General features: G+C 35.2%; 1 protein-coding gene across 2 annotated transcripts in view; it reads right to left on the bottom strand.

The window, feature by feature from the left end:
* Positions 1-964: 964 nt before the first annotated feature.
* The window catches only part of GABRA2 (gamma-aminobutyric acid type A receptor subunit alpha2), a 65,743-nt gene continuing 38,746 nt past the window's right edge, over positions 965-27,961 (bottom strand). For both annotated transcript variants that reach the window (XM_068188400.1, XM_068188399.1), the window contains exons 5-10: positions 26,700-26,920; positions 24,324-24,406; positions 21,265-21,408; positions 20,329-20,481; positions 12,136-12,338; positions 965-8,075 (exon numbers count right to left, since the gene is read on the bottom strand). In XM_068188400.1, the coding sequence (XP_068044501.1) occupies positions 7,767-8,075; positions 12,136-12,338; positions 20,329-20,481; positions 21,265-21,408; positions 24,324-24,406; positions 26,700-26,920 (1,113 nt within the window). In that variant the 3' untranslated portion in view covers positions 965-7,766. The remainder of the gene's footprint in view (positions 8,076-12,135; positions 12,339-20,328; positions 20,482-21,264; positions 21,409-24,323; positions 24,407-26,699; positions 26,921-27,961) is intronic.

Genomic DNA, 27,961 nt, shown 5'->3' with positions numbered 1-27,961 from the left:
ACATCTTGTCTCAATCTGGGCTCATGTCTGGGACTGCCCCAACCCAGGTGCAACACATTGCACCTGGACTTGCTGAACCTCATGAGGCCTACTTCCCGAGTGTGTCCAGGTCTCCCTGAAGGGCATCCCTTATTTCTACTGCGTCACCTGCACTGGATGTCATTGTCTGTGTCCTTGATAAAGATATTGAAGAGCATCAATCCCAAAACAGAGCCCTGAGGGACACCTCTTGTCACCGGCCTCCACTTGGACATTGAGCCATTTACCACAACTCTCTGTCTAGCCAATTCCTTACCCATCACATAGTCCACATCTTAAATCCATGTCTCTTCAATTTGGACAGAAGGATGTCATGTTCTTCATCATCCTCATGAAGAACATTTATGTGTTTCTTGTGAGAATATATGACTTTACAGGAAAAGAAAGGATCATCCCAGAAAAATCTATAGCTTTTCCACTGAAAGACTTGGAATCAGAATGCTCATTTTAAAACAAAAAACCAAACCCAAACCCACACCTTACTAACAGCATAGTCTTTTGTTTGTTCCTAAGTAAGCTTTGTTACCCCATATGATCCCACTGACAAATTAAGCTGTCTGGTAGCAGGTTTCTTATGCTCCACATCATTTGGTTGTTAGTGTATACCCAGCAGCAACATGTTTTATAACCTTCAGAAAATATGAAACATTGCCATTTGTAATATGAATACATGAGGGTATTCTCATTATATAAATAGGAAATCTGTTAAACTCTCACCAAGCTGAGGAATATTTTCTTTCCAATGTATTGTTTGTTTCCTTTGGGAAATACTGTCTTTAATAAAAAAGCACCTTCATAGAGGCTGTAAGGGGTTGTTTAAAAACAAGAAAATTAAATTCCCACACACAAATCCTAAGAGAAAAGACATGAAGGGAATGAAATATTTGTGCTGTCAAAGCATTAAAAACAAAAATACAAAATGTGCTATATTTAAATTAACTTTAATAAGAAGTACAAAAAGATAATGTTAAGCAATATTTTGCATGTGGTTAATAAATATTCTTCAACAGCAAGCAGTGACACATTCAAACATAAATCCAGTAATTTCTTTTACATTTTAGAAAAGTAACAACTTTCCGAGTTAAAACAAGGTCACAAATTACAGAATATTATAATCTTCTTTAATTATTTATAACTATGAAACCTACTAAATAAGTAAACTGTCACCCAGAAGATTTTATATGACATTGATGTTCAAGGTTAAGTATACTTACATTTATCATGCAGTTTCTTATTGTGCATATTTGATTGGTGTTTAATTTCAAAATTATTGGTTTCATTCTTCCCATTCCCTTATTTTTTTAATATAATGGGAGTGCCTGTTTTCCAAGACCTATACATTTTCACACCTAAGTGACTCACTAAAGTAGATTTGTCATCCAATGCGTAAATGTTTTCTGACTCCAGCCCAGCTGAGAAATTGCAAACCACGTATGAATCAGAGACCACTTTATTTTTACTATTTTTTTAAATCAAGTATAACAACATTTAGTGTAATCACTTCCATTAAAATTAAAGTGCATTCAAATGTTTCCTAATAAAGTGACTATTTGGAGGGGAGAGGGAGGAGGGGTGCAGTTTAGGAACTGATTTTTTAACAGTTTATAGATACAGTGCATATGCATTCTAACAGATGTAAGGTACTACATTGCATTCCGTGCTATTGCTAAGCTACAGTAGCCTATAAACTGATAAATTCAGCCAAAATGAACATCTAATAAAGAATATCAAAAGCAGTTGATCAAAGTAATATCTTGTTCCATTCGCTATTTCCATCCATCCTCAATGACATAGTTTGATGGATAAAGTATAGGAAAGCAAATATAACACTTCAACCAGTTGAAGCTCACCCCCATTAATATCAGATGAATGAAAGCACTCATTGCAATCATTAAAAACCTTGAATGCATAAGGACACACTCCTGAACACCTTATCAAGTAAAGTATTCACATTATGTAAAGAATTTGAAAGCAAAATAGAATTTTTAAATTATCCAACAATAAAAATATAATCATATATATTTATGTAGACTCCAACACTAGAGGAAGAGTATACATTATCTTGCATATTTTAAAGTATCCTCCAAATTCCTTTTTATTAGAGTTATCACCTCATCCTAACTTACAGCACTTTCACAATTTTCTTAAAGGGCATTAATAAATATCAAGAAAAAAAACAGACATGAAGTCCTGTAATCCAGTATGGTTGACCCTTTTTTAAGGGCTTATTTTCATGGATTAAAGAACTGACAATCCATATCCAAAGGAGAGCCCTGGTGCAGTTAGGTGTACTTCTCTTCTGTAAAAGTCCTTACTGACTTCATTGATAGAGATGAATATGATGAGGATGTGAATTAGTTCTATTTTAAATTCAGTGCAAATTTTGCCCTGATCTCCATCGGAGATGTCAAGCTCTCAAAATTTATCCTCTTCCAGTAAGATATAATCACAGACTCCAAAACCACGAGTTAAAAGATTCACGTAGAAAGATCTGAATCTAGAGAAATAAGTGGTTTAAAGTAGAGGGAAAGAAAACATTTTATGTGATTAACATATGCCAGACACTGTGACAAAGTTTTGAGTCTTTAACTTCTACTACTAAAGACCTAAAGTCCCTCACTGATTCTCAGATGGCTGTAATTAATAATTGGATTTAGAAAATAATTAAAAGTTCTATTTTTTAGGGAGTTTGGGTCATCTACAGAATTGAGGTGGAGGTTTCTTTGACTAAAGAGGAAAAAAAAAAGATATTAAAGGGATACAACTTGAACTTATATTGCACACTAAGAACATTCTAGCTGGAGGTTCACAGGTGCTGGGATGAGACGGAAGGAATCCTAACACTGCTTTATAAGGAACCATTCACTATACTCAAGGCTAAAGGGTGATCTGACTTTTACACTAATTCACATAATTATTTTAGCATTTAAATGTGTGTAAAACAAAAACTTTATATGTGACATGAAATTATGCCACACTTAGAGAGTCTATTTAGCTATGTTTAGACATTTCTACAATTGTCAAACTGTGTTTTTTAAATGAAGCCATTTAACTTACTGGGTATATTTTAAAATGTTTTCTTCCTCTACTTTAAAACTCGTTGCATGGCTTTATAAATTTTAGCATTATCTGTCTGCACATAATCGGGCATAGATGATGATAGCTTCATATCCACACTGAAATAATCTTTCATGCCAGTTTGTTGGGAGTGGTAATGTTCAGCAGCATAGACTTCATCTGTTTTGTGAAGGCCAAGGCAAAACCTGTGCACTACTAAGCTTTCAGAATAGGAATCAGAGGTATGGAGGATGAGTGCTGACTCTCTGTGCTTCAATGAAAGCCATGCTTTTTAAGAAAACAAAGTGTAGAATTAACAAAATTCTACTTAATTTCTGAAGCTTCTTTTCTCCTTCCACCCAAGATGTTCCAAACAGCAGGAGACACACAGTATTGCATGGTCTGTTTTCACAAAGCAGTCACTAGAGGCCTCTCACTTTCAAAGGCACAACTCATGTCCCTCAAATTCAGTAGAATTATACAAGTATTTCCATTTTATGTGCTCTACAAGTTACTGTCCACAATTCACATGTGTCAGTGAAGGCTGAGAACCGAAGCTGAAACAAAAATACACATTACCTCCCTCAGCGACTTCCTCCTCAGTTATCTCACATTCCACTGCCATGGTAACAAAGCCATTTGTGTGCTCTCTTTTCTCCTTTCCTCCCCCATACATCCCTACCTCCTCCCTGCTGCTTCTGGTTGATTTCATGCAGACAGTTTTTGGTCTCTCTTGAAAAGTCTCATCACCCTGTATGTTATCTGTAACCACTGGGAGGGGAAGGTGATTCAGTGAGGCTCCTGTACAGTCACTAGATGCTCTTTCCTGTGACTATACGGGCAAATTGGCTCCTCGATTTGGAATAACGTTCAGTGCTATGAGTGGTCTGCCAAACTAAACCTCATATCTCAGAACACCTACCACAATATCTTTTTAAAGATGCTCAACAATGCAGCAGTTACAAGTTGAATTAGCTCACATATGACAGGTGGAGGTAATTTAATTGGCCACAAAATAATTGAGAATTTATTAAGCTACTCTTCTGTCATGAAGTCTCCAGCAGACAACTCTGGCTGATAAACTGTGCTGATCTCTTCTTTTCATGCTGATTTATAAATTGCTGTTAAATTAACTGACACATGCATCTAGAAGTATGTGCCCCAGTACAACACTGGAAGCCTATTTCATAAACCTCATTTAGAATTACTGCAATTCCAATCTAACTTTACCACAGTGTTTTATCTTTGTATTTTATTAATTTTTCAAATCATAAAATATGACACAATGACCCAAGAGTAATAGGAGAAGTAGGTTAGATTAATATGCCAACCAAAAAATTCACTGCCAGATTCCATGTGCAAGTCCTTGATAGAGAAGTAACTTGCATTTTCTCACTCATACTCCCCACTTTAAGTATACATGACCTGCAAGATTTACTCAGATTATAGGAAACCTCTACATATTTGGCACATAGATTTTTGACATTAGCTTTAAAATCCCTGGCACAGATTATATACTAAATGAAATGACACAGATTCCTTCTAAATGAAAGTAAGGCCTAACTCTTGTATTCTGGTATTCCTTGCACAATGCTCTCATTCACTTAAATCTTTACATTTATATTCATTTATCCAGTTGGTAGTCTCACCAATGTGCAACTTATGTGTACTCAGTTGGGCCACTGTAAATGTTTCAGCAGTGAAACAGTAAAGCATACTCTTTCTTCCCATAAAAGGAGATGGCTTTAATGTAGACCAATTAAGTAAATTTTCTGGAGCATGCCCATTTAAAAGCCTTGCTGATGCCCACAATAACTGCATGTATATATATTTTAAATGTTTTGGATTTTTTTTTCACTGAGTTTATATGATACGCCTACTTTTCTATATAAGTGGGTAATAAATGTAACTTTACCATGTGATAAACGCCTGTTTTTTCTAACGACTCAAGCAAGTGTAGAGGAAAGGGTCAGTGAATGAAAAAAATAGTTGTACCCAATAAAAGTGGTAGCAGCAGAGCTGACTAACACGAAACAGTGTTGGGCTTCTTGTGCAAACTGAAGAAATGCATTTGCATGGAACTCTGAGTTACCCAGATGGTATTTTCCAGAGAAGTCTTGTTGGAGAAGACTTTACCATTAAAAGCCTTTGAGGAGGTCCCATTCTTGGATAAGGATGCAAAATCCTTCATTATCAGGTAATTCAACATGACTGAGCACACTCATATTTGGCATGGGGAGACTTCTGACTATACAGTGTCGTGCATGGAGAAATACACAACAGTTTCAACACTGTGAAGGGTTTGAGCACCTGGGATGTAGCCAAGAGTGAAACACAAACCTCTGCTTCTCACACCCCAGTCTGGTGAGGTTTGGAGAGTCCCTAGATCTTGCCGATAAGAACAGAAGGTAAGAACTCTCACTGGGTCACAGGAAGGAGACCTCAGCCACAGAAAACATAATCAAGCTATTCAAGTTCAAGATCATTTTAGCAGGGGCCTCCATTAAACTATACAGTCAGAGCCCTTTGCCAAAAACAGAGCTAAAAGTGAAGGGATTTTTCTACAGTCCTAATATTTACAATTATTTGTACATATGTACATATTTATATATTTATTCATACCTGGACAACGTGATGTTGAAGGGAAAATTTTTAATTTACAAATGAAACATTTTAAAAATGTATGCTTATACCATGAAAAAACCCTTTTTTTTATTGCTTGCCTTCTAGCCTTTTGTTCATAATCACACTATTGCACACATCTCCATGTTACATGGAAGATCTACATTTACATATAAATATATATGAAAATAAGGATATTTTTATTTTAATGTTCTGAGTAAAGTGCTCATTTTTAAGCTACTGTTGATGAGAAAGGTTTAGTCTGACAGTTTAATTAGAGGGAATTCAAGGGATATACACCTTGTCCATGCTTCTCCCTTTCTTTTATAACCTACTAAATTACTTTATTTTACTGATGTCAACTCTGTCTTAACTATTAATTCTATTTATAATATGCATTTGTGACCTTGGCATCTATACTGTCACACAAAGTACAAAACAGAATCACATCAAAAGCAAAGTAAAAGCAAGAAAATAAAACAGCAAAAGAAAGCAGTGTTTCTCTTTGTTGTTTTTAGAACACTTCCATGTCTTAAGATACTCTTTTATTTGATTTTAGAAATATTTGTACAACTTTTTTAAATTCTGAACATATCTATTTTATGCACTATACTCAAGTTACTGTACAAAACTGCAATAAATGACACTATACGACTACATATGTCTCTACTAGAAGACATCATCATAAAGGTGTATCTTTTTTAAAGGTCAACTAATAACTGCTAATGTATGTGTGGATCAAAATATTTTTGATTGGCCAAGTATACTAAAATCTAAATACAGTACACAATTATTATATATGCTATGATTTACCAGGCCTTTAGGGGCATAAAGAATCGTTGCAAAGGCTCAGAAGAAAAACAATTTTACTGATAGTATTAAATGTTCTTATAAAATTGCCAATGGCAGATCCAATTTTGTTATATTTGTGTATATGAAATACAGTTGATGCCTACTGATGATGCATGACCTTTTATTAAAAAAATAACATTCAAATCTTAGCAAAATCATTTCTAGTATACAAAGTTGTTGTAAAGTTATGTCAGCGAAATGTAAAGTTGCAATTTACAAAAGCAGCAGTAAATTTTATTATATGGATATATTCCTGAACTTAAATCATGGTTCTTGTTTCCCTTGAAAACAGTGCTTCCTGGGACAAATACAGTAAATATTGTAATGGCAGGCTTTAGGAAAACATTAAGCAAAGAAAAAAAGTATATTATATTACTGATAAACTTAAACCTGAAAAAATTCTGAGTGATTCTATAAACCTGAAAATAATTCAATTAAGAACAAAATCAAAATAATAATTAAAAAACATCCAGCTTTGCTGAACCAGAGAATCCAGCTTAGTAATATCAAATAAATAAAAGAGTGAAAAAAATAGGTATCTCACTAGCAGAAGTTGGTTGATATTGAATTTGATTTACCCTTTTCCCTAAAATCAATTAGATGAACTTATTAACAGTTTCAAAGAGGACAGAAGTAAGAAACTTGTGGCTTTTGCCATACAGTAGTGTTTACTACCTCTTCAATCTAACTTGTATCCAGAATGTTTGTGAAGAGCAGAACTGTACGACCTCCATACTCTGTTATGTACAAGGGTACTGCTATTGTATGAAACAATTACACCTTTTTAAAAAAATCACTTTTTTAAATGACAGTTTCTTTCACTAAAGTAGAATTAGTTACTTTATAGAAAAATATTTTAACTTTAAATTAAAAAAATACTGCTCCTAAATAATTATGTAGGATCATATCATCATCTCATTGTACGGAGAGAATATAATTCTGTATATTTGAATCCTAGTTTAACAGAAGTCCCCTGGGTTTAACTTTTAAAGAGCTGGCTGTATTTGCCATGGGTGCTATCTGTTTACAGACCCATGAATTAATGCTGCGTCCCTCCTTTGGAGACACACAGACAAGACATTTATATACACACTGTACAGAATGGTTCACAGATTAGCAGTTATTAGTCGGACTGTACATAGCGAACAACCTATCTGATTAGAATGATGCTTGAAGTCCTCAGTGCAAGTCAGCTTTTAGGTTGATGGTGCAAAGCCAAGTAAGACAGGCTCCCTGTTTAAATATGTAGCCCAATACACTAAATTAAAAGTACCAAATAAGACTGGAAACACTATTCTAGACATTCTGTCAATTTTGCTAACACTGTTGAATGTCTTCTTTGCTTCTTGTGGCTTCGCTTCTGGTTTTGCCTTGTTGGGTTCTGCAGTTGTAGCACTCTTGGAGATGGTTGGTAGCACTGAGTCCTTGGTAATATTTGGAGCATAGTTGGCAACAGCCACTGCATAGGCATTGTTTTTCTTAATGACAGATGCTTTTTCTTTTTTCTATTGGAAGACAGCAGGAAATTAAATATTTCATGTGTATTTGCCAGAACAGACTTAATAAAACATCATTTCAAAAGGAAAAGAAACAAGTGAGCATATTTAAAAATACAATGCCAATAAATTCAGATATAAAGAAAGACATTTCCAGTCTATCCAAAAGAAGGTTTCGGTGACATAAGATTGCTCTTGAACCATCAAATGCCCTATTGAAGTTATGTGAGGAAGTCTCTGTTACTGTGATTGTAAGCATAACTGGAGAAGAGTTGGCCTTTCTGTAGTGGCTTTTCATCTGTCTCCTTACAACAGAATTGCAAGATCTTTAGAAAGTTTACTGTGAAGATTACCTGTCAGTGTAGTAAAATTAAAATTAGGCCACCTTTCTCACATAAAAATAGCATGACTATTATTTGGCATGTCATAACATGCCACTTATAAATAAATGAATACGGGTATACATTTTTTAGAGACTCTGGAGAGTCTCTATATGTATATGTATGTATATGTATACATGTATACATATGTATATATACATATGTATATATGTATGTATATATATGTATACACATATATATACATATATAGACACACATAGACATCAGGAAGAGACTGCAATTAAGTGAAAGAAGGAATCCAGACAAATAGTTTTAGGATGAGCTGAGATTTTGCCCTTGGACTATTTCTGTTTTTCACAAATTATTGGTTGAAAAAATGATTCACAATGAAAACAGGACTAAGAACCTAAAAACTAGCAGAAGATAATGAGATTGGGATGGAATTAATTTAATGAAGCTCAGAAAAGGGCAGGTTAAGTCCTGCACCTGGGGAGAAATAAGCGATGCACCAGTGCAGGTTGAGGCTAATGGGTTAGAAAGAAGCTTTGTAGAAAAAGCCCAGGGGTCTGGGTGGCCACCAAGTTGAACACAAGCCAGCAGTGAGCCCTCGCAGAAACAAAGGCCCACAGTCTCCTGGGCTGCTCCACAGAGTGTTGCCAGCCAAGGGAAGTGATCATTCCCCTTGATTCAGCCCATCTGGAGTGCTGCATCTAGCTCTGTGCTTCCCAGTTCAAGAGAGACATAAACAAAAGGAAACTAGTCTAGTGAAGGACCACAGAGATTATTTAAAGCCTGAAGCATCTGAAATAAAAAAGGCCAAGAAAGCTGGGGCTGTTCAGCCTGGAAAAGAGAAGGCTCAGGGCAGTCTTGTCAACATATGTAAGTATCTGAGAATAAAGATTAGACTTTCCCCACTGAAATCCAGTTGAAGGAGAGGAGGCAATGAGCACAAAATGAAATACAGAATATTCCACTTAAGTATTAAAAAAACTCAAATTTTTCATATGAGCATGACCTAGAACTGGCACAGGTTACCTAGAGAGGTTGTGGGATCTTCATCTTCGAAGATATTTAAAAAATATCTGGACAATGAACCTGAGCAACCATCCCTAGCTGACCCTGCTTGCACTAGGGGAGATAAATTTAATGATCTCCAGAGGTCAATTCCAACTTCACCAATTCTGTGTTGTTATAGGATTGTGTATCTTTCAAAGGGCTAAAGTTCAACCAGGGGCAGTTCACTGGAAAATCCATGTGTACACATGGGCACAGGGAGGTATAGAGAATGAATACAGGCTTGGGGTTTTAGACCAATGCCTAGGTCCACACACTATTTCTGTAATGAGACTGTAATGCTGTAAATTCATCCAATGCATTGCAGCAATCTCAGACTAAGGAATTTCTAATAACCTACAAGAAAGAATGGGAGGCAGTTTCTCAGAAAGCAATATATATTATTTACATATATATAAATATAACATATATCATATATATGTAAAAAAATACAATAATAATATGTAATTTCAAATACATGTATGTAATATAAAGACAGGCGAATAAATATTAGATTTAGTCTGTGTCTTCCAAAAAATACAGAATTAAGCAGATGAAAAAATAGTTAACTTATGGATCATATAAGAAATCATCAGTTGTTGTACTGGTTTGTTTTGATTTTTAATCTGATGGAAGTGACACAAGTAAGGGAATTCTTGTGACATTTTTCATATAGGTGCATTTCAATTTTTTACTTCCACTGGGAGGGATCTATTCCATTTGCAATTTTGGTTTTAAATTGCATCCAATTTGATATTTATCTGGGCCATCTAAAAATCTTGCTAAGATCTTCATGGTTAGATGTTGTGCCTAAAATACTTTGTCTTAGGAGATGGTGTCACATAAAAAGAGAATCTGGGAATCATTTGGGAATACAGCATTGTTCCTTATTGACTGGAGTGTGAAAAATAGTTGATCAAATATGTAGCTTTTTCCTGCACCTCCTTTCCTGTGAGGCAAATTCCATGTCAACAGCACTTAGACAAGAATTTCCATATAATGTGAACACAGATGACTGTCACTGAGGAAATATGTTTCATTTTAATTAGTGAAGAGTAAGCCTGGCTTTAGGTGTACAGATGCCTTCAGCTAAAAAAAAAAAAGAGCAAATTTCCAAATCAAATTATGAGAGGAACACTTTAATTCATCTGTAAGTCCTTCCTTTCAGACACAATTAGTGTGTTTTTAAAAGGTATCTGTAATACCATTAATGAGACCTGTATAATAAAGCTGAACCATATCTTTTATGAGAAACTATGACTATGTTAAAGCTTATCTTTTTGTTAAGTCACTTTGAAGAAAGAAGAGAACTGGACACATGGATGGTATAAAAATCTTAGAACATAATGGATGCAATTGTCACTCCTAGGGAAGGAATACTGCCTAGCTGTTAAACAGTTGCCACTCCTGAGACAACACTGTTGTACTTCATAGGAATAACCAAAGGATGATCAGAGAGTTTATAAGAGCTCACTACATTATTAAAATTATAATTGCCATTATTGTAATAATGGCAATAACTGGCACACAGGGCAATGTGCCAGTCTGAAAAGCTTCACTCATGGCATGCTGATAAACTTGCCCTGATTTACCTCTAGTAGGAGGTAACAGATCCTGAAGTTATGGATAGCTCATGCCCTTCCAGAAGTCACAGGGAATTGTGAAGAATGAACATTTCTTCTAATTCTCCTTTGCTATTAACTGAACATTATCTTCTTTATGCATTCAAAATGATGACAAATCAGTTAATGAAACCTGCTTCACATTTACTATAATCATTTAGGAAGCAAATAAAATTCTATTCTATTTTAAGAAGGATCACAGAAATATATGTATTTTTCAGAAGAAATCTGTTTTCATTGGTAAAATCAAGGACTGAGATAGGAAAAAAGGATAAAATACATTAAGTCAGTTAAAATGAGTGAACTTTAATAATTGTTCTGTGTTACTACAATTCTAAACTGCAAATACACAAATTTAAGTGTGTCACTAGCTCATTCTGTTTGTAAAATGAGAAATTCTGTCAGGTTAAAACTTCTTTATTCCACCATGGCTACACCACTTAAAAAGACCAGAAAATTAAGGCATAACTGTGTTTCCATGTACTCACAGCATCAATGCACCATAGGTGAAGAATTTTGTACATCTGCTATCTAAAGTGGTTTTAAAATTAATGTCTAGCTATCATTAGGAGTAAGTTTCAGAATACTGGAAATGTTCAGAAGTTCTAGATTTTGTTATTCAGAGTACTTACATATATGGATATTAATTTGTTTTTCTAAACCTTACATACCATGAAAATTAATATACATTATATATTTCTGTATTTTGTCTTATTTCCAATTAAATTGAATTTAAAAATACAGAAAGTGATCAACCAATATAATCTGGATTGAATTTTATGAATAACCAGATAAATAGTTGTATCTGAGGAGTCAAAAAGCAAGACAGTTCCAAAAATAAAAAAAAAATAATGTTATTGATAACTAAATCTGGATTAGTGAGACCAAATGAGATTAGCTACATAAGGGCAGATATATTCCTGTTCAGGAGAGAAAATACATCTACATTCTTTTGATTTAAAGCATTATTTTTTTATAGCAAAATATCATAGCAATATATTAGAGCTGGTTTAGGTAATTGACTGGAAATAGGACTATTTCCTTAAGACTTACCTTATCATTCACTACACTTTTTCCATCCCAGGCCCATCCTCGTTTTGTGAAATAATTCACAGTTGCAAATTCAATTAGTGCAGAGAATACAAATGCATAACAAACAGCAATAAACCAATCCATAGCTGTTGCATATGCTACTTTGGGGAGTGAATTCCGAGCACTGATACTTAGTGTTGTCATTGTCAAGACAGTTGTTACTCCTGCAAGGGGACACAAAACCAGAACATCAATTTCACTTTGATTTTAAATGCTAGCAAAAATAAAACAAAACATATTATGGTATGCTTTTGAAACACAATGAATTTTTTTTTCTAAGTTGGTGACAAAAATTGCTAGAATTGTATTAAATATTGTATCTGGATTTTCCTTTGAAGTAATTTCAGTTCAATTTCTTGTCTAAACTTCCCTTTTTTACAGCTGATGATTTTACTTACAGAAAATATTTTTTTAAACTATCAGGGCAGGATAGGTTATTGTAAGGGACAAAATTAATTATTTCTTCACAGATACATAATATTTACAACATTAGAGTAATAATGATTACTAGGTTAATGGTAGCTGATTTCTCTGCAATGGCTGCAAGTTTGGCACCCATATTTACCGAAATTACCACACAAATAGACTTTTGTTGTGAGAATTTTTTTTTTTTTACAGTTGCTGTCTCACTAACCATTCAGTGACATACTTGAAGACATAAACAGGGTAACTTCTCATTCAGGTAACATGGATTGTATTCCAGAACAGCATTGATTTGGTATGACAGATTATTGCAACTGTATTATGTGTCAGAAAACAAGAGTTGGTGATACAGGAAGGCTGTGCATTCACTGTGGCAGTTATTAAAAGATCTTTGCAGTACTTTTTACATAATGAGGACCTAGTTAAAATAAAAAAGTCCCTCCCAAAAGAATCAGGAAGAAGATACGTCGGAGGAAAGGAAGAGAAGAACTTTTGTCTGAGTCAGATTTAGCAAGCAGAAATCCACAGCCATAAATACAGTCTCCATTCCTTAAGTGAATCAGTTCTCCCACCTCAGGCTGAATCACACTTAGACAAACTAAACTATTCCCTTTGTGGCACACCATTAAGTACGTCTGCAGAATTAAAGGCAACACAAAGTGAAATACTCAGCACAGATCTGCAAACCTACACTTCACTATGACAGGCAAAGGAGATGCCATGGCAGAAATATTAGTAACAGCACATCACAGCTTCAACAAATACACACTCATAAAACTGGTGTAGGAGGCTTCCCAAGAGAAAGTAAAGTCACTCTTCCTAAGCCAGACCTTCTGCTGTCAGCAATCTGTCACCTGGGTTCTGGAGGATCAACATAGCTCTGATTTTCCTTCTGCTACAAGAGAAGAAGCAATTTTAACCACTGTGTGAAAGAGAAGAGAGGCAGCAATTGCATCTACTGAAACCTCCTCAGATTTCACAATTTTCATCCCTCCAGTAAAGATTCTCCATCTCTCAGGGTGCCACAAAGGGTGACAGAGCAAAGCTAAGTGGACTCAGCCTCAGTGCATCCAAAGGTCTGCAGCCCGGAAAACAATGCTCAGAAGCATCCTGCTGAGTCACAGAGTATTGAGACACCTCAGCAAACATAAATCTCTAATTACTGTTTTTCAGCCTCCATATATTAACTTACGGAGAAGTGGATTTGGCCTGGAATCAGCCATAACACTGTTGGCATCTACTAGCTTATACAATGAAAAGGAAGCAGCTATCATCTGGTACAGTATGAAAATCTGTAGACAAAATATATTTTGTAAAGAACTTCATTTTTCCTAACACTTACAGAATATATGGCTTAATTATTATCAGCACCTCAGGGAAAAGACAGTCTATCTTATGTTTAAAATTATCACATGTAAATTTTAACACTGGTCCTGAGCTGCAGATAAATCATTATAATTATACAGAGGTATCAGTAAAGTGAATGAATCAGTAAAGTGAATATAAGGTGACCTTATCCACATGTAAATATATACAGTTGCTAAGGCACTGCTCAGTTTAAATCCCACTTTATAGAGTAAATTAATCTTCTGGAAACCACATTGACTTCTTCAGAAATCTGACTTAAGATTTACTGCTGACCTTACCTAGTCCCAGTTAAAACATTGTGAATTTATATCTTGTTGCCACATGCTACCACTTGACAATTTCTCTAAAAAGTTCAGCAAGTTACTTCACTTTGTGACCCAAATGCTAATCAAGCAGCACACTGTCAGACCATTGCCAACATACTTTCATTTATTCCTTCACTCTATAAACTCAGCAATGTTCAAGCAACCACAGTCATTTAACTTGAACTGAATGGGAAAAAACTGGACAGAAAATTTAATCTGTATTATCTGTCAGTTTAGGATTCTCTAGTCCTTTTAGATTGCTATTATTCTTCAGAAAAAAGACAGATGATTTTGTACATTATAATAAATTTGAAAAATCAGTTTTATCAAGTCTTCTTTATGAAAAAGGACTGAATGGAAATAACCTGCCTCCTTGCCACTGCTAAACCTGAGAGGACTGAAAAGTTATTAATGTGGAAAAACATGGTCAACTTGTAAAAACAAAATTCATTTATTTCACAAAGATTTAACTTAAAACCCCACAAAACCCATACACTGATGAGAATAAAACCGTTCCTCATTGCTCATCTATTTCATAACACTAGTGATCTAAAATTGGTGTAAAAAACAGCCAGTAGATTGTAGCCCCTACAATGAAGTGGTCAAAAAAACATTTAAAAGGCTATGTAAAGACTACATGATATCGCACTATGATGTGGAAAAAACAGTTTGCATACAGGGCAAGAAATCTCTTCTGTAGCCCAGCACCCAGCAGATGTGGCAACTGAATTTATAATTGATGCCAGACAAAACAGACACGTATTATTTTGTAAGGGACCATGAGCGGTCATCAGTTTGTCTTTGAAAAAGATCCAAAAAATAAACCATCCAACCACCTTCTTTCTCCAAAGACCAAGCATTTTTTATTCAACAGTAAACATCCTGACAAGGTTTGTTCTCATCAGTGCATACCTACAAATCTAAATATCTTCTATCACTACAGATTTATTCATTATAGCTAAGACTGGAGCTATTTGATTGCCTGGGATTTTTTTTTTTTTTTTAATGGAGCTGCTTTTGAAACGGCATTTGCTTACTGGAGAGAGAAAATTCATCTCCAGAGCTGCAAATTCAACACTTTTCACCAGCACTAAACTTATATCTCTGGAAAATGCCAGCTCTGGTATGCTTATAACAGCAGAAAAGGTAACCTGAAAAACTGGAAATGTCTAACTAGAAACAGAGAGTCAAAACTGGAGGAGTTAACACATAAATATTAAAGTTAAAATCTGTCACGATGACTACTTTATGCCCACATTTATCAGTTACACATAATGGTTGAAGAACATATCACAAAAGGATTGATAAATTACTTTTTTTTTTTTTATTTGGGAAATTAATTTCATTGTTATATTTTTTTAACAGCAATTGAAAATGTGTTTTGGTAATTAGATATCCCAACCTGGTCCAAAACCCAAAGAGATTCATAAATACAAATAACAGCAGAAAGAAAAGATTGTTGATCATTTCAGAGATACAGATTGCCACTTCATTTTATCACTCCAAGACCAAATAGATAGAAGTGTAAACAAAAGTTTAAAAATTCTGTATGTTACATGATATTAAAGCACTGTACCATAACATTTTGCTACAGGCTATGTTGTTTGCTTTTATTTACTCAATATATATGTGTTAGCAGAGAATGCATTAAAAAAGGAGTGTTCCAGGATTTTGCTCAAACACCAGCAGGTAAATCTGAACAACCATTGAGAGAAAGATTAGAGGAAATAGCTCAAGCACTCTGTCTACCCTTTTCACTAAAAGAACAACAAAAACCAGTATTTTAAAATAGCTTGGGAGGCAAGAACCATAACAAAATCTATTTCCAGAAAAGTTGAATTCAATCAGTCGGGTAAGGTACGTATCCATATGGTGAAGTCAGTACCATTCTGCTTCACTGTATCAATACTGAGCAATGGAACACAATTTCCCATTGAGCAACACAAAAGCTTATTCCCAAAGCCAAATAGCAAGTGCTATTTACCACAGCTCCAGGAAAAGTTGCATGCAATTATGCCACCACTGGTATATGAACAAATGTCTTCACACACAACTAAGTTGAGGAGAGATATTGTTTTGTTTGCAGCCAGCTCAGTCTCTTACTCAGGGCTAGTTTTCCACTACCCACTGCCTATCACTATATTATTATATCTACATTTATCTTTACATTTTTTACATTTACATATTTTCATTACATCTATTTAGAAACTCCCAATTAAGAAATTATAAGCAGAATTATGAGTGGAGGGATATCTCTGAAGGCACAAAAGATAATCTGCAGCATGCGGAAGGAGAGAAGAATAAAGACAATTGAGATTTTTTTTTCAGTTAAATGGGAAAATGTACTTTGTATTTATAGAATTGTTCAAAAGGACAGGTCTCTATTATTCAATTCCCATGTAAAAATAACCAGAGAACAAATCTGAACTTTTCTTGGGTTCCTAGTGTCACAATTAAAAAGTTGCTTTGGGTTTGCATGGCAAGGTTTTGGTAGTGGAGGGCTGCAGCAGTGGCTTCTCCTGGTGAGAAGTTCCAGGAGCTCCCCCCATGCCTAAGAGATCCAAAGCTAGCCATCTCCAAGAGGGACCCACCACTGCTGGCCAAGGCCAAGCGCCAAGGGCAACACTGGCAGTGCCTCTGGGATGACATATATAAGATGGAGAAAAAATTGTATTGTGCAGAAGCAACTGCAGGTAGAGAAGACAAGTGAGAATATGTGACAGAAACACCTCTGCAGACACCCAGCTCAGTGGAGAGGGAGAGGGAGGAGGAGCTCCAGGCACCAGAGAAGAGATCCCCCTGCAGCCTGTGGTAAAAGCCATGGGGAAGCAGCTGTGCCCCTGCAGCCCACAGAGAGGTCCACGGTGGAGCAGAGATTGACCTCTAGCCCACAGAGGACCCCACAAGAGAACAGATGAATGCTTAGAGGAGGCTGTGACACTATGGAAAACATGTGCTGGAGCAGGCTTCCAGCAGGACCTGTGGCTCCACAGGGGACCCATGCTGGAGCACTCTGTTCCTGAAAGACTGCACCCCATGGAAAGGACCCACATCATGAACAAGTGAAAACAGACACAGGAACACAGAGTAACAATAAAATTATCACAGTGAACTGACAAAAGAACATAGCCATATGAATTTAAATATAATAAATAATAAGACTAATTTTTGTTCTTTCCTGCTTCAGTTAACAAATATTATATACCTAACTACATCTATTTTATCATTTGCATTGATACTCCATGTGAGTTAAAACATAGATAACTGTAGCACTAAGAAAACTAATTTCTGATTTTCTGTCAGCTGCATCTAATGCTGCTATTCAAACACGTGATGCTTCTAAATGCTATGACCCATTAAAAATGAAGCAAGAATCCAATAAGCTGTACAAGATTAGTTTTGCTAATATTGTTGACACTAAATGCATGACAATAAACACATTACTAAATGAAACAGATTGTAATCTTGCACTAAATTAAGGCATTATGAACCAGTCTTATTCTCTTTCATTAACAATGCAATCAGATTTATCTGCTAGAGAAAGCACATTCAAGACTTATTTAATCAACAATGACAAAATTTTCCAAAAAATTAAAGCAAAGTTGAAGCAATATAGTATAATTAAATAGATGCCATAAAGAAAAGGGATTAAAGAGCTCAACTATAAAATAAGCTTCAGTATACCAATAATGTTAGCCTAGAACTTGAAACCACATTGCAAAAGAATAGAAAGGGAAAAGTAACTTCTTTCACCCATGAAATAATACATGCTAAGTGGTGCTTTGAATAACTAGAAGTTATCTCTTTGAAAGGAACAGTATTCCAGTAGTTGGTCCTTAGCTCTCAAGAATTTCTCATTGATTTTCAAAAACACTTTTTCAAACCCATAACTTCTGTTAATTTTATTTTAAAATTGATATATTTATTATACAATGGAAAGATGGGTATCTAACAAGTGACTACTCCCTATAAAAACTAAAAATAAGTATGATCAATAAAAGTGTAAAGGAATAACCCCTACAATTTTTATATTCTCTGCTGAATATAGCTTGTTTCATTAATGTAACTGTAGTATGGGCTTCTTTTGTCATTGGATGGAGTCTACTTCAAAGTATCACCCAGATGAAACCTTGAGTGTACCAGCCCAGCTCTAGCTGACGAGAATATTTCAGTACACTCAAAAACCACTAAAGAGCTATAGACGAACTTTGTTTTGAAACTCTGACGAACTGCACATTTTTGTAACACATTCAGGCAAGAGACCAAGGGGTATCAGAAATCCCTGTGACAACTGCTGCCAGTAGCTATGGAGAAAGCCTGGGAGATCCACTTGAGGCTGTGTATTTAGAGAGCCTATTGGCAGCTTATGCAGACAATCTCATCTAGAGTGTAAAAGAATGTTATGAAATATCTCCTCAGGGAAAATCCAACCCAACCCAATGAAAAAGGCTAAGCCTGAGGAGCAAATGCTGCATGCTAGGGCTAAGGTTTCTCCAACAGGCAGAGCCTGGATTTGTCTTGTTTCCCTGGGTTAAGGGTTCCTGGAGGGGACAGAGCCCTTAGTGGCATACAGGGCGCACATCTGTGTGCAGGAATAAAATATTAGCACAAAACTGCTATGTCTGCAATAAACCCATCGTTCTTAGTAAATAGATTTCAGGTTTGGTGTCACTGAGTGGTGTGATTCTGCTCTTGTGGTCCTCCTATGCACTTCCCTCAAGACATCCTGAAGCAGGACACTTCATTATCCATGTTATACTAAATCCCAGGAGAGCAAAGCAGCAGGCTGCCATGAAGATACTAATTTCTAAAAAAAAATATAAATTAAACAGAAAATAAATCAAGAACAAGAAAGAGGTGTGCAGGAAGGGACACATTTCAGGAAAATTATTCCAGGGCCTTGTTATGGGTGGAGTACCTTGTTAGCAATGACACAGCAACAGAAAGTGCATTTTAGGAAGAACAGATCACACTGCCCTATATGTATTGGAGTGGATTCAGAAAAGGGCAAAGACAGAGATATAGAAGGATTTGACAGTGTACTTGCAAGGCTGGAAAACAAGAGTGTCCATTTTCATAATCAAAAATGGATAAATTCACAGAAGACTCTGAAGAAAGACAAAGAATCTGCCTGATAGCTGCCTGGAAAACCATGGTAGAATTCTGGTCCCACTGAAGCCATTGACCCATTTCATCTCACTTCTATAAGGCTCATATTCAAACCTGCAATTTTCACAGTGCTTTGTGTGGCATTTTCTCTACCAGGAGAGACAGTAAATGCTTTGTTGTGCATCATACTTAATATGCATTTGAGTTTGGCCTATTTTTTGAAGAGTACGTGGTGCTTACTGATGACTAAGCATACAATTTTATGCAGCATTTTTGATGGCTGATTCCACACAGACGATAATTTTATTGTGCTAATCTCCTTTTCTTTAAAAGCAAAAAAAACTAAATTAACTTTGCTTTGCAAATAGAAAGACATTTGTTACTTTGAGAAACACCATTTTATTGCTCTGCTGAACCTGTCTGCTGCCTCACAGTAATCTCCAATATGAATTAGCAAAAAAATGTTGCCCAAAACCCCAGAATAGGATTTCTTTAAAAGAACTTCAGCTTGAAATTTTAACACAAATAATTCAACAAAATCAAATTTAATCTGCCTAATTTACAAATAAATTTAGAAATTTGCTTATCTACCAAGTACCAGAATACTTGGATAATACCAAGGTAAGTATTATATGTATTTCAGAGAATCATCTAAGTTTACTAAATTTACTTTTTAAATAGACACATTATAATCTTTTTCTATTCTGTGATTTTTTTTTTCTTCTTAAAACAGTCAAGAATATGAGAACAGTTTGCTTGCATGTACTAATTTCCAAAACTTTTGGGATTCTCAGGAGATGTATAAGCTGCAGTTGAAAGCTGTTTGGACTAGAAATCATATCACATTCTACAAACACTTTAACTTGAATGAAAAAGCCCTTTACTTCAGAAGCACTTTCTAGCATTTTCAGCTATTGCAAACAGAGCTAATGCTACTCACTGTACTCACCAAAGACTGTCCTGGCAGGTACAGATTCTCTGTTCAGCCAGAATGACACTTGAGACAGAATGACAGTCATGATACAGGGGAGGTAAGTCTGAATGACAAAATAACCAATTTTTCTCTTCAAGTGAAAATGAGCCGTCATTACTGTATATTCACCTAGGTGCCACAAACAAACAAAATGCAATGGAACAAAAGGTTATCATCGTAAGAAAGTCCATTTCTTTGACAACAGAAATTTTGCTATATTTATGCGAAACAAATGTTCTAGGTTTATATTGTACCAAAAGTATTTTGTAATAGAAAGCATCCTATAGAGTACAGATTCTGAGTACAGCTATTTCTTATTCCCACTGTGTTCCAAGAAAGATGACTGTTAAGGAACTTCCAGGAACTCTTGGAACTTCAGCCTTGAAGGCTTCTGCTTATAAGCAACTCTCTGCATTCACACAACACCTCTCTGAGAACTTAATCACAGTTAGAAAGCAATCATGGGGGTCCAGCACAGCCCGGCATGTGCAGGAAAACAGTCTAGAGTCTAGCAGAATAGCCCAGTGTTTAATGTCAAAAAACATGATGGAAGAGAAACATGGTTGAAATCTGTCTGCTTTACCATTTAATAGACAAAATCTATGTCATTTACGATATGAAATTTAACAAATATCCCAACCCTGCATTACATATGTTAGCATTAAACATGAAGCTCCAGGTAGCATTTTAAAAAACAGCTACTGAGGGCAAGTTCACCTCTCCTATTACCAGTTAATTATAATTTCAAAGAATCAGTGAAGTGCTGTTTTGTGTTACTTGTACACTACATGCCTAATAGATCACATTTTGCAACATTCTTTCTCAGAAGCCTTTAGCACCACCTGGAATACAGTTTTCACAGCCAGTAATTGCCTTTTTCTCCAAAATATTCTAAAAAAATATTTTACCAACCTGTACTTGACTTAACTGTCTCTTTTCCAATTGTTTGGCCTAAAAGATCATACTGATTCAGTCTTGAGCCATCTGGTGCCACTTGCACAGAATCTGAAGCATTATAAGTCCAAATGTATGTCACTTCTGAAGTTGTGTATGCATCTGTGAGAAACAAGGTAAAATATTTCGTCAACAATTTAAATTAAACAGCATCCATCAAAACTCAAAGATTTACAAGACCTACTTACTTTTCAAATAAAACTCCCCCCAAAGCATTTAAAATTATGTGGTAAATAATATCTGTGGCCATTTAAAATAGCTTCACTATAAAGTAAGTGCCTATTGCAGCATGGGAACAGGGCACTCACTTGTGATCTTATTAACCACAATTTATTAAACTACTACTACAAACAACATGTATTAAACTACAAACAACATATCTTCTACACTGTTAAAAGACTTGACAGAGATTAGATATTATATGTATCCTATAATTTGTGATAAGGAAGATAAAAAGAAGAACAATTTGCAAGATTTAGGACACACACATTTTTAAAAAATTCATTCATGTACTGTTCTGACCTTCCATTGTCTCCACTCTCAGCTTCAGGAATGTATCACAAGAATTTTAGTATTAGTTGAAATCCAGACTTAAAAATGGGAAGCCAGCAGTGACAACACCCTGGTACCTTGTCCTGCCTACCCTCTTAAATCTCACTAGTAGCCATTATTTTGGGGGACACACTAATATTAAATAGGCTGCTCTCTCAGCCTGTTCATGATCAAACACACATTTAGCCTGGTCTCTCAAAATAAACTAGTATGAATGCAAATTAACACTGTATTTTAAACAGCACTAATGCCTCTCCAGTAAGTAAGAAAAAAAAAAAGTGTATGTCCTGAAAGTTTTTCCAATCTAATATGCTATTAACAAAAGGAATAATAAAGGAAAAGGGTAAACCACTGATAGAAGAAGTTATGTGTTCATTTTGATTGACTGAGAAAAGTACATTTTAAATCTTACACCATAATTGCAATGTAATTAAAAAGTAAAGCATTATTACTGTTGGTCTGCAAACATTTTCACTTGAGAAATCTCTAGAGGCTCAGAAAGTAGCTTCTTCATGCAATTCATCATAAATTGCATGACTAACAAAATCTAGCAGGTGGGTAGCAAGTAGAGATTTTTAACACTTCCCATGTACCCTTCCAGCTTTACACAAAAATATCTCTGCTTTAATGCAAACCAGCAGTATGGCAAATTGTTGATTTGTCTCCATTCTCTTCACTATCAGCTTGACTTTTTGAAAAGAATAAAGAAAAGCAATCTATTAAGCTACAGCTTCTCCCATACATCCAGTTTGGCTTTTCTCTTATGTATAAAAAGAGACATTCATACATGCTGATGATCCTCCTAGCAACATAAGATTAGCAGCATATGAAGAGCTGTGACAAATATATACCACTGGCAAACTTGCCTTAGTTAAACCAAAATCCTCAGGATTCCTGCTTATTTTCACCACTATTCAACATTCAGATTCTATCCCAAAATAAAAGCTGAAAAATGCACAGTTGTCTAGAATTGAGTCCTAGGTAAAGAAATAAAAAGGTGTGTGAAGCCATTCAAAATGAACAGAAATAAGAGTCCCCTGAATGCGCCAACAGGCTGGAGCACAGGTGACTTTGAGGGAAATGAAAGACACTTTTTTTAAAATCACATTGTTCACATTTAGAATTCCTCTGATTATTAGAAAATCATAGGCAGAGAAAAAAGAGCAAGCTGGTAAGAAAAACAATCAAGACCGAAAAATTGAAAAAAAGGAAGTGTTTCACACAAAGTCTAATACACCCAGTCATAAAGGTTTCCAACCTAAAACTGATCCTGAAGGAATTAGCCTTTTGGCCTGAGTATGAGTTTCATTATTATGGGAGTTTTTAAGTTGTTTTGAGGCTACATATGAGGGGTTTTATTCCTACAACACCTTATAAATCCAAAATGCCTTGCTGGGCACATATATGTAAATATTATTAGTCAATAGCCGATTTTGGCTAACATCTTCGGTGTTAGTTATTTAGGCTGCATTATGCATTATAAATATAATATTGAGGGGGCATGATGCAAATAGTATTCATTCTAATGATCTTTTATCTCCATAGTTAAGATTTCTTTCAAATGTGGAAACATCATCAGAAACACAGGCTTTGTTTAGTTTGCTACAAACCCCAAAGAAAAGAGATATTGGAGCATGATGGAGAGAGTGTGCACAGCAGCACAGTGCTATGACAAGCATCATTGGTTAACGATGTCCTTAGTGGCAGCATATGCCCTGTTTTGTATTCTGTGGTTGCTACAATTATTGTGAAGTCAGCAATTTATAGGTTTTAACTTGTCTCCTCAAAAAAACCCCAATTTCCTTTCCTGGACCCAGCGGAGAATGTAGGCTGCCACCAAAGGGAAAAAAATAAAGCTTTTAGTGTAAAAAATCCAGGAAATAAATATAATGAAGAAGAAGAAGGATGGTTGTAATCTAAGAAAGTGAAATAATGCTGCTACTAAAAATAATACCAGTGAGGTCAAATTCCAACTGTCTGTATCATGCAGATGCACTAAAGAATGAAAATTTTTATCACATAAAAATGGCTATTTGTTATTGCCTTCATTAAAGGCAAAAACATTAAAAATATCATTAAAAATAAAGAGAAACTAAGTTGTGATAAATTTTAAAAACCCACTCATTGAAGTCTTTGATCTGCTCTTTGTTAATGCTACACTGGCTATGAGCATTCAGTTCTGTGTTGGTCAGTATGATTTGCACACTGCAATGAAAGTAGACCAGTGCAGTGCTGATCAGGTGTAGGGCGTTTATTGTTAACTGGAGTGATGAAATCTTTAAAATACACTAGAAGACACAACACTTGAATAGAGAAAAGAGACCTTGATGTGTCAGGTTACAATTTTTTTTAAAGTCCCATCTTGTGGTTTACATTTCTCATGCAACAATTTACTGAAACAAAATTATGCTGAGAAATGTTAGATATTCACGAATCAAAGGCTATACTTCACATTATATACTTACAGCTGCCAAATTTCAGTGGGCATGAGTGAGCATCCATAGGGAAGTCCTCCAAGTGCATTGGACATTCAGCTTGGACTGTAAGCCTAAAAGGCAAAAGACCACACTGCATTTAAGTCATTTAGCAGGACAAGAAAATCAGTTCCACAGAAATAACAGAGTTCATGCCAATTTAGTAGACTGACTTGAAATTTTATATTAAACTAACAAGAATTTACATCATCTTTTACTTCTTCCATTTTATGTGTTCCTTTGAAAGGCATTTACTTATCATATCAAGAACCTGTAAAAGCTGACCTCAAAATCATGAACAAAGGTAATTTAAAGAAAAATACAAATTAAGTACTGCCAGGTTGTTAAGAAAAAGAATTTTCTCTCATAATATTCTGAGGTACATGTGTGCTACTACGGCTCTTAAAGGCTCATTAAGAAGCATCTCAAATACAATTAACTTGCCAAAGAACCCTACTCCAGTCTTTTGAATTCAACTTTTTTTTACAGTTTGAATGGAAGATACAGAGAAAAAAATATTTGTGTTCTTTCAAAAGATTGCTGCTGCTCATTCTCCATGTTACTAGTGATTATTCTTTATGTAAAGTGTGACAGTATGTTAACAAAGCATCCACTTTTGCCCATTTTGTGAAAAATCCCCGTATCATATATGGGGATTAGTACAATAAAAAATAATTCAAAACAATTTGAAGAAAGCTTTTCATGGACTTCACTATTATTTTTAATTAAAAAAAAAAAAGCCAAGAAAAAACTCTGTCTTTCTCCTTCCTATCCTTTAAGTCTTCTCTGGGTAGAGATTTTTCTGAATGCCTTTTCTTCCTCTTCATCCCAAACATCAGTTACATCCTTCTGTATTCACAGTGGTTCCTAGTCATTGTATTCTCTGCTATATTCTCCCAGCCTTCCACCAAAAAATATTTCATATTTCTACTCCTCCACTCCCCAGGAATGTTTATCTGAATTCAAGGGGCACCAAGAGATAAGAATCAGCAAACAGCTGAAGGCAAAGAAAAGAACTGCACAGGCCTCTGATGTAAATCACACAATCATTTTATGTAGACATGATAAAAATAGCTGTTTAAATCTAGGCAAAACATTTAGATCAGTGTACACATTAATCTCATACCCTGAGAACCAACATACAAGTAGCGAAAATGCATAGTCAATTACAATTAACCTGACCAGCTTATACTTCATAATGGTTTCAAACAGTATTTCATATTATTTATAGTGCATGATTATTATTCCCTCTGGAGGAAGAGAATTTCAGTCAGCTTAGACGGATAAATCTCAAATACTGATTTGAGCCAAAGCAAAAATACAACACAGGGGGTCTGAATTTACTTCAAGCAAACTCTTCTGAATCTCTCCAACCACAACATCATCCAGTATCATTAGCAGCCTACCCATCAACATTTAACAGTGTAAGTCTTTCAGAGCTGTGTAGTAAAACTGAATTTCAGGGATGCTGGCAGGGCTGCATGGAGAAAGTATCACAGTACATGTTAACTTTGAAGCTCACATTTTCTATTTTACTTAGGCTAGGGATTTTAAGTCGACATTCATGACAACTTCAATTTATTAAGTATTCTCCAAGAAAAAGAAAAGAACTAAGTCAGGTGCTTCTGCAAACTTGGGTAAAATTTTCCAAAAAATTCACATAGGTAACATTATTGCCAAAAGACTTACCAAAGAAGAAATCAGTCTTACAAAAATGCTACTAATATCTGTGTATACATGATTTTTTATATTTTTTTGTATTCTATATTCTATTTTCTAAGTAAATTTAATACATTTTACCAGCTAAATATTTATCTTATTTACAAATGATGCACTAGATTAAAAAATCAAAATTTTAAGTTAAATATTTTAATTAGATATAAAGAAATAGTAATTACGCAGTAAGACATATTTTCCCTTTACCTCTTGCTGGAAAGAATTTGAGACCTTATTATTACCTCTTCATTCTTCCTCTGGTTTTTTATTGCCCCTGATCTTAATTAAAAATTTGCTTAGGGGCTCACATATTCAGTACAATGGCTGCTGTAACAGGCTCAACTCCTACATTATTTTAATAATTCTAAAACAGAGTCTGTAAGCTCTACCTGACGGTCTCACTTAACTTTATTCAGGTGTTCAATATCTTCAATATATTAAAAAATCTGAGGCACACATAGGAAAACTGATCTAACTCATTATCAGCCATGAGACTTTTAACAGAACTGGAAACAAAACATACATTTTTCTAGCTTTCTTTCTGCTTAGAGAAAAATAAAACAAAGGAGACTTCTGAAACCTGATTTAATTGCTCAATGGAAAAATCCCATGGAGAAATAGCTTGAGTAGAGAAGAGATGAACAGACATACCTCATGGTGTACAAGAGAGTCCCATCGTCCTGGATTCGTAGAAGCTTGTTTGGCATTGTCATGTTATGAGCCACTGACTTCTTCCCATTGTGAAAAAATGTATCTGGGGTCCAGATTTTGCTGGCCATTAGGTTGTTCAGTCGAAGAATGTTCATTGGGCCTTTAAACTTTAATCTCTCATCCTTCCATCTCTGGCGGAAGAACACATCTATTGTGTACTCCTGTAATGGAATAAATATATGCTTTTTTTGACACAATGAAACACTAATCTGCTTTCTGAGAACAAAACAGAAAAGATTTGTTTGCAAAATTCCCTTGGCAAAATTGTCAAGGGAGAACAATCATCACCAAAAATTGTATAGTACTGAGAATAATAAGCAGGAAGTAAGTTTATTAAGGGTATGACATTCTTCTTCATGATTGCAAGGTGTTGTTTTTATATTGAACTCTTTCAATATTTATATCTGCATCTGATATACAAAGTAACTGTGCCCTGGGTAATTTCAGTAAACACAGGAAGGAAGGAAAGTTAGGAAAAATACACAAGATTAAGTAGTTCTTTCAGCATCTTCTGTAGAGTAACCCAGCATATCAAGAGCCTGGAGAATGGCCGAGCCTGGAAGTAAGGAAACAAGGCAACCCATAAGGGGTACAGTATATACAAGCAAAATGACATAAGATTTTTCCAAAGAGGAATGTGAGGCTCTGTAGCAGTGTGAATTTTATGAACAAAAGTACATAGGTAGGAAAGAGCAGCTGATGATTATCAGGTGACACACACTGCCTGGTGAACCTTACTCTGATGCCTAGTCTTGGGAAGGCAGTACAGTTGGAAAAAAAGGATGCAAGCGAAAACAGACTGATGACCTAGACCAGATGCCTGTGTCAACAGGCTGGGTATCCCATCTGGTGGGTTTTTTGTTGCTGTTTAGTTGGTTGCTGGCTGGTGTTAAACCACAACACAAACAAACAAAAAACTGAATAACATCGATAATGTAAACTCATCAGCTATCTTCAAAGTGGAACTGTAAATGGATTTAGTGTTTTGCTTCTGTCACCACAGCATACAAATTAGATATGGGAGAGCTTAAAAAATATGTTGGAAGCAAACTGTATTCGGTATATTGGCAAATACTACCTTGGTGCAATTTTTTTTGATTGACAGGTACAAAATGTGGTCTCATGACTTGAAAATATTAGTATGCTGCAACAATCTGTACTACTGCAATTGCTCTGCATAAATCATTTTCAAGTAAATTACT

The sequence above is a fragment of the Anomalospiza imberbis genome, chromosome 4 (genome assembly GCF_031753505.1).
Source record: "Anomalospiza imberbis isolate Cuckoo-Finch-1a 21T00152 chromosome 4, ASM3175350v1, whole genome shotgun sequence".
NCBI lineage: Eukaryota > Metazoa > Chordata > Aves > Passeriformes > Viduidae > Anomalospiza > Anomalospiza imberbis.
Note: the sequence above shows the minus strand (reverse complement) of the source record. Positions and strands in the feature narration are given on the sequence as shown.